Source organism: Mustela nigripes, chromosome 14 (genome assembly GCF_022355385.1).
Source record: "Mustela nigripes isolate SB6536 chromosome 14, MUSNIG.SB6536, whole genome shotgun sequence".
NCBI lineage: Eukaryota > Metazoa > Chordata > Mammalia > Carnivora > Mustelidae > Mustela > Mustela nigripes.
Window position 1 is genome coordinate 8,187,000 of NC_081570.1, and position 7,822 is coordinate 8,194,821.

Sequence of the window (7,822 nt, forward strand, 5' to 3'; positions counted from 1 at the left end):
AATTTAATGGTAGGTCCTGCCCTGGACCTGCAGAAGGTGAGCCTGTGTGGCTTCTGTCCAAGGTGCAGGGAATGACTGACACTTCAGGAGGCAGACTATGGCAGGACCCTCATACAGACTCCTTAATGAGCTGCCAACATCTCACCCCAGCAGCCCTCCAGTACTGCTAGCTTTCTCCAGAGGCCCGGCCACACAAAGCTGGGGTGAGGGGGGAGCAGTGGATATCTGAGATACACCTCATGCTGGGTGTGCCGTCGCAGGCTCACTGCTCACTGGTATCTTACTTACTCTGCCAAGAGCTTTACTGACATTAAGTGAAGCCAAAGCATTTAGAACGGTGTATGGCACACAGTGTGTGCTCAATGTATGGTTTAATTATCTCAATAGTCAGCTGGATTAGGGCCTCAGCTTTGGCAGGGACACCACTCACTAGCTATATGTAAGTTAGCAGAAGACACCTTTGGGGGACACGCAGTAGTTAAAAAGGTGGCCTGAGCAGGGCACCTTTGTGCAGTGCACAACCTGCACAACCGTTTTTGGTTGCCTTAAGTAGGTGCTTGATGATTACCTGTTGAAGGAGTTAAGGAATTAATGACAAAAATGCGGAGATTTTTCCTTTGAGTAAACTGAGGTCTCCCTGAGGCCGAACCCTAGTGAAGGTAAAAGTCCTGCTCCAGCCCCCTAGAGTGTCAACAATCTCCTTCCGGGAAGAGTCCCGCCTCCCTCCCTACAGCGGAGCGAACTGGTGAAGCGGCCTCAGAGTGGCCTGCGCAGAGGTGGCGACTAGGTTCGGTGAACGCCCTCTCTTCCCGGAAAGCAAAGGGAAGCGGTGGGACCCTACTGCTGAGCCGCCGATTACCTGGAGGAGAAGACAGATTGAGGCTGCGAGGTTGGGGGAGGCCGTCGCGCGACCCCCGGCACTGCGGACCCCAAGATCGCCGCGGAGTAGCTGCGGTAGAAGCGGGCTGCGGACTTGGGGAAGGCGGTGGGCGGGGAGAAGGCGGGGCGGGGCGAAGCGGTGGGCGCGGCCCCGGAGCCCGAGGGGGCGGTCCGAGCGCGCGCGTGACACGGGGCGGGGCGGGGCGACAGTGGACAGCGCCGCCGAGGCCGGAGGCTCCAGACCGACGCGGAGGTCCGGTCCCGCCGGGCGTCCCGCCCCGCGTCCAGGTCGCGGCCCAGCTTGGGGAACGGGCGCGGGGGGAGACAGGCGGGGGAAGAGCTGGGTGTCCCGCACCCGAAGGCGGGGGTGGCGGACGGGGGGCGGGGCGTTAACTGAGCCGGTGGCGCTGTCCACCTCGGGCCTCCGGGACAGCGGGGTAGGGGCCCGGGCGGCGCGCGGTACGCGCGAGACCAAATCCCGCGCGGCCGGGCCCTGGCTCAGACTTCGGGAAGTGCTGCCTGGGAGCGACACCCTGGCCACAGCTCGCTGGTGGCGCCCCAGCCCAGGGCCGATCTGGGACCTCCCGGCACACGCACGCCCGCCGGTCCTGGGACGGGCCAAACTTTCCCAAGCCTTAGCTTCTGCTTTTGAGAAACGGGCTTAGTAACCGTGCTTACAGGGGTCGTTGAGAAGGTCGCGACTCTGGCCGGGCTCGTGGGAAGCACAGGGACACCCCCCCCCGGGGGGTGGGGGAACCTCACCCCATGCCCCATTCGTGCACAGTCAGGCCTCGCCCTAGACCCACGAACGCCAGAAACTAGGGGAGGGGGTGCGACGAATAACGTGCGACCAGAGCCAGAGACCAGACTCTGGACGCCTGGGAGAGGAGCTCTTCGCACCTAAGTCGCCTCTGACTCCCACCCAGCGACTTTTATTTGGCCTAGAGAGTGCTTTTAGAAGTTGCCAACATATAAAAACCGACAGGTTTCATATTTTCGAAACTGCTTATGTAGAGTTCCTTCTGAAAAAGCAGAAGACCTAGCCACATAGAGTTTTTTCCGTCATAGCATTTTTGCACAAGGTACAAGTACCTTATTTATTGTTCTCTGCGGTGCTGCCATGTTCCTGTCTGGGCGGGAGCCACAGGAGACGCTGTGCGTCTGCTCTCGTTTTTGCTGGGATGGTAGCTTTGAGAAGTCTGTGGATTCTTTGGCCAAGTCTCTATGGAAAATGAGAAGCCTCCTCAGAGACTTCACCTGTGGGAGAATAACCCGTCCCTCTCCCACCTGTGAGCGGATAAGGCCCATCTGAGTGACAGGGGCTGGCCTTCCCTCCCCGACCCCACCCCCACCCTGGGGTGGGGTGGGGAGGGTCCCCTTAGAGATCTGAACAGCCAGGCAGGATTCAGGCTGGGGTAGTGGCACTGTAAAATTTTCCAAAACCCTTGTGCCATTCAGGTGTAGAGGGAGGAAGGTGTTCTTGGGAGCCGCTGACTACTACTGACGAGCGTTTTTGCTCTAACGATAGAGAAGTAATGATGTCCGCCCGGTGCTAAAGGCTTGCCTTGTACTAACTCAGACCTCCCGGCCCTGCTGAGGCTGGGACAGTCATTCGCTCCTCTTAAGGCTCTCCAGCTAGCCACTGCAGGCCAGGATTGAACCCCTGGCTGGTCTTGCTCAGGATCCCTCAATCGGCTTTGCAGTTTCTGAGCATTTCAAAATGGGCTCTGGCCTGATGCCCCAACCAGGATGGAGAGGCAGGTCCTCCTCGATGCGGTGTCTTATCACATCTGGCTTCCAGGTCAACGTGAGCGATTTGGGGAGAAGTTGGTTTTAGCAACTAGCCCCACCCCTTAATGAAGCTGTGACACAGAACGTGAAATCTTTCTTACACCCACAGACAAACAGTGACTTCCCAGCACTGAAATAACCTGACCACAGACTTCTGCAGAGCTTGCAGACAGTGGCGTGGCCTTGGCAAGGTCTGCCAGTTCACTGGGCCCGGCAACTTAAAATAAAGCAATTATTTTTTTTAACAGGGCCGGGGGATAGGGGAGGAATGGGTGCAGGGGGTGGGGGTCAGGAGAGGGCCTCTTTAAATATCAGCCCCTGAAATCTTTGTTAATATTTTTATTACACTCTTTCAAATGTGTGTAACGTGTGTGAGTGCTCTCTATTCTGACGGCCCACTGCGTACCCAGGAGAAGGCCTGACCCCTTTTGTTTCACAAAAGAAAAAGGATGAAGAGCCCCTGGCCCAGGTCCCTGGAAATCTGAGGGGTCCACCTCCTTGGTCAGGGCTCATAAACACTGTTGCCCCCTACAGGCCTGTGGGCAACGCCTGCCTCCCCCGCCTCCCCGCCTCTCCCACCAGCCATGGCCCTGGTCAGCATCAACGAGCTGCCCGAGAACATTCTGCTGGAGGTGTTCACGCACGCGCCCGCCCGCCAGCTGCTGCGCTGTCGCCTGGTCTGCAGCCTCTGGAGAGACCTCATTGACCTGGTGACACTCTGGAAGCGAAAGTGCCTGCGGGAAGGCTTCATCACTGAGGACTGGGACCAGCCCGTGGCCGACTGGAAGGTCTTCTATTTCCTGTGCAGCCTCCGCCGGAATCTCCTGCGGAACCCGTGTGCGGAAGGTGGGCTCGGGGCTGCCCCGGGGCTGGCTCCCCACCTTTCCTGAAACTCAGGGCCTTTGCACCTGCGATTCCCACACTATCTGGAATGTTGTCTCACACCTGGACCACTCTCTGGCACCTGAACCACTCGCCCTTGGTTCCTCCTCGTTCTTCGTTCTTCAGGTCTCTGTTCAGACACCTGGCCTGGTCCCCCTGCACCCCCGCCTTTATCCGGTCTCTCCTGTTTCGTTCCTCCGTAGCGCCTTCATAACCTGTAATTATGTTTTATCTCATAGCTTTTGGTTTTTTTTTTTCTCTGCTACAAACTTCAAGGTCCAGGGGCCTAATGGGTCTTGGTCACCACTCTACCGACACGAGTGTCCACAGTAATGCCTTCACATAGTGCTGGAAAGACGTTTGTTGAATGAACAAACTGCACATTCAGCTTTCCCTCTCTTGCTCCGTCCAAGCTGCCTGACTCATACAGAAGGTCCCTCCGTGCTGGGCCCTAGACTTCGCTGGGCTCGGGGCTTCACAAATGTCCTTCTCCCGTTGTCCCCATTCCCCAGAGGAAGGAAAGGATTTTCAGAGGTGACTGTAATCACATCACTTGAGGCCCCTGTTTAACTTACTAGGTTCTCTTGTACTTGCCAGGGTCTTTTTCCTTCATTGAGCACCTACTGCATACCACACACCAGGCTTCTTGTGGGGGGGCTTGGGGCAACAGTTAATGGTTTGTACACAGTTTGTACCCTTAGAATCCCCATCGTGCCGATTTTCTCTCTTGAACCTCATGAGGACCCCAGGAGTTAACCAAATAAGCAGGGTTGGCTCCATTTTATGGGTGGCGAGCGTTAGGCCCCATGGTGAGGATCTGCCCTGAAACTGCCCAGTTGCTGGGGTCTGGTCCTGACCGATGAAGGCCCTCAGGCCCCTCTTGGAGTCCCCACTGACCGTGGCTCAGTCTCTCTGCCTGCCCCAGATTCTGCTCAGAAGCCGCCCAGCCAAACCGCCAGCTCAGCTCCCACAGCTCCACGGAGCCCACCTGCAGCGCTAACTTACACTGGGCTGTGGGCCGGTAGCCGGCAGTCCAGCCTCACTTGGACCTCCTTGAGCCTGAGCTCGGCACAGCCGGCTCCTGGATTTCTGTGGTATTCCCCTGCTTCTCTCCTGGCAGGCCCCAGGGCACCTGGGGAATAGGTGCGGGCTCCTAGTAGAGGGAACAATTTGGAAAAGTTCCCTTGGTGATTGTTCTGGAAAGTCTTGGTAGAGAAACACTGCTGGGTGTAAGGTCCCCTCGGTTCAGTGTGGAGGAGACCGGAACCTGCCAAGCCAACCTGGTGGGGATCGCGAATACGGGTTCGCTGTGCGCCTCCAGCACTGAGGATGGCCACCTTCACGGTTATCTCTCCCACCCTGGGCAGAGGGGCTCCGAGCTGGCAGAGCAGCAAACCCAGAAAATTGTTCCGTGGGCCCCCCCGGGGTATCAGTTACATAGTTAGGGTATCAGGGGAAATGTGAGTCGTCACGTATGTGGTCTGCATTGGGACAAACGGACATTAGTCATTAAGAGCAGAAATATTATCATAGGCCCTTCATAACTTCCTGTTTTGAGAACTGAAACTTCAGTATTTCCCAGAATCCCCCAGCAACACCAAAGGAAGAAAAGGCTAGTTTAGAATTCCTGGTAATACTTTTTTTTTTTTTACCCCCTCCAGCCTCATGTTAGGAGTCAAACCAGTCAGGGACGAAGTGGGAGAGAGAAGGTCCCAGATCAGAGCTGATGTGGTGAGGACAGGTGGAGACACGCTGGGAGGAAGGGCACTGTGTCGGGGTGCTTCGAGGCACAGTTGGGGTGCACACTTGAGACGGGAGCCTGAACAGGCCATGCCTTAAACCCCTCCTCCCTCCCTGGCTCAGGTGGGCAGGACCGGACCAAATGTTTACACAGGGGATCTGACCTTGGCTTCTGTTTTTCCCTAGAGGATCTGACATCCTGGCAAATTGACTCCAATGGCGGAAACAAGTGGAAGGTAGAGAGCCTCCCTGGAGACCATGGGACAGATTTTCCAGACTCCAAAGTCAAGAAGTACTTTGTCACATCTTTTGGGTAAGATTAACAACTTGAGCTGGCAGTGTCGAGAGGGAGAAGGGTCAGGACCCCTTTTGCCAAATCTCAGGCCTAAGTGAGGGCCCCCCTGTGCAGCTGGAGGCAGTTTCCAGACAGGCGGAGTCCCACTTTTAGGAAGTACTCAGTGGCCACGATTAATAGCCGTGGAGGATGGAGTCCAGTGCGGGGGCCTAGGAGCCACTGGGTGACTAGGGTGAGGCAGAGATGCCTATAGGTTCCTCATCTAGAACAGGGGTTCCTGGAGGTGCCCTCGTTGGGACCCTTGAACTAGATCACGTGCCACCTAGGCACAATAGGGTCAGGGCCTCTGCGTGTTTCTCCTAGGCCAGCGACAGCCAGAGGCAGAGGTCCTGCAGCAGTCTGGGGACACTGCTGGGTCCTGGCCATGCAAAGCACACCTGGGAACACAAGTCTTTCCTTTTGCTCCCCAGGATGTGCCTCAAGTCCCAGCTGGTGGACCTCAAGGCCGAGGGCTACTGGGAGGATCTGCTGGACACATTCCGGCCTGAAATCGAGGTTAAGGACTGGTGAGTAGGGCTTGCGCCACGCTCCACAGCCTTCCCTCTTCTCTTCCTGAGGATACCTAGAGGCAGCGCCCACTCTTTGCCTGGCGGTGTCCTGGGGTAGGCGCTGCCCCGGGAGCCGGCACTTGCTCATTCCACTTTACAGATGGGGAGGCCGAGGCCTACCCATAAGCTGTCGCAGACGGCACTAGAGCATCAGAGGCAGCACGGCGCAGCCTCCCTGGACTTCGCTCCCTTCCCCTGCATCCATCCCATCTGCCTCCCCTGGTCCCTTCTCTGGGCTCCCCTCAGCTCCTTCCCAGAATCCTGCTCTGTGCCCAGAGCTGTGCAAGGCTCTGGCTTGGCCCGCAGTGGAGGAAGGACCCCAGTGCCAGCCAGGGCCACCACTCTAAGGGTGTGTGTGTCGGGGGGGAGATGGTATTGAGGAACGTGGTATTGAGGAACATGAGGAGGACAGCAGGGCTAAGCAGAGGGTGAGCTCTGCCAGCTCCCATCACAGGCCGCCCCTTGGATCTCCCACTGAACCCCCACTCTGAGCCATGATGACATACAGATGGCTCAGTTCCCACAGCCCAGGCCTTTATCTCCATAGAGAACCTTTTCATGTGTTAAGGGAACGTCTTCACTGGACACCCCAAAGGGTTGCCACTTTGCTCTGATATGGCCCCACACAGAGAGCCTGCAGATCCCAGGGGCATAGGAGGGCCCAGAGAGCAGTGAAACCAGCTGGGTCTTGGGCTTCAATCCGTGGGTCTGCTGCCTGCCCTCCTCCAAGGCCACCTTCTGTCTGGGGGTGCACAGTGCTGAGCCCCACCTGCCCCCAGGTTCGCCGCCAGAGCCGACTGTGGCTGCACGTACCACATCCGAGTGCAGCTGGTCTCAGAAAACTACATCGTCCTGGCCTCCTTCGAGCCTCCGCCTGTGACCATTGATCAGTGGAACAGTGCCGAGTGGACAGAGGTGAGGCCTTTCCTGCTTGGCCCTCACCACCCCCTTCTCGGGGACCTCCTGCAGGACCTTCCTCTTGCCCGCTCCAGCAGAGTGATGGCCCCAGCCTTCCCCTCCCCAGCCCTGGTGACCTCTTCTTCTTCTCCCTTCCTCCCAGGTGTCCCACACTTTCTCGGATTACCCGTCAGGGGTCCGCCACATCCTCTTCCAGCACGGGGGCAAGGACACCCAGTTCTGGGCAGGCTGGTACGGGCCCCGTGTCACCAACAGCAGCATCATCATCACCCCTAAGATGACCAGGGACCGGGGGCCTCTCCACAGCTCAGCCTGAGACCCTGCAGGGGCAGGAGAAGGCTGCCCACCTGCCCTCCTCACTTCATCTGCACGGGCCCTTCTGACAGTCTGACATCCGCTGGCGTTCAGCCATCCACTCTCTGGGCCGCTCGACTTCCGGAGGTCCCCTCCAGCTGAGCCTGTAGTGGGCAGTGAGGGCCCCTACCCTGGGAGCCCCTACCCCAGTTCCAACCTTGGGCAAACCCAGCAATTTGTGGCAACTCCCTGTCATATACTCTGACATTTCCTGACAATAAATATTTTCAGTAAAACCAGCCTGGGGTGGGGTCTAGTGGCGGAAGCCCTGGTTGCTTCGGTGGAGAAGCTGCCCCTCCTCCCACGTTAGTTCGGCTGCTCCTGTCCCTCCCACTCCAGGTAGTGACTGCCCAGC

The 7,822-nt window shown here is 57.7% G+C and overlaps 1 protein-coding gene across 2 annotated transcripts; it reads left to right on the top strand.

Annotated features, from left to right (window-relative positions):
• Positions 1 to 737: 737 nt before the first annotated feature.
• Positions 738 to 7,706, top strand: LOC132001209 (F-box only protein 6-like). 2 transcript variants are annotated; one of them, XM_059375557.1, is made up of 6 exons: positions 738 to 954; positions 3,205 to 3,516; positions 5,479 to 5,605; positions 6,058 to 6,153; positions 6,975 to 7,110; positions 7,256 to 7,706. In XM_059375557.1, the coding sequence occupies exons 2-6, from the start codon at positions 3,255 to 3,257 to the stop codon at positions 7,427 to 7,429; spliced, it is 795 nt and encodes a 264-aa protein (XP_059231540.1). In that variant the 5' UTR covers positions 738 to 954; positions 3,205 to 3,254; the 3' UTR covers positions 7,430 to 7,706. The 2 variants fall into 2 exon arrangements, with proteins under 2 accessions (XP_059231540.1, XP_059231541.1); XM_059375558.1 differs by lacking the exon at positions 738 to 954 and adding an exon at positions 1,056 to 1,167.
• The last annotated feature ends 116 nt before the right edge of the window (positions 7,707 to 7,822 follow it).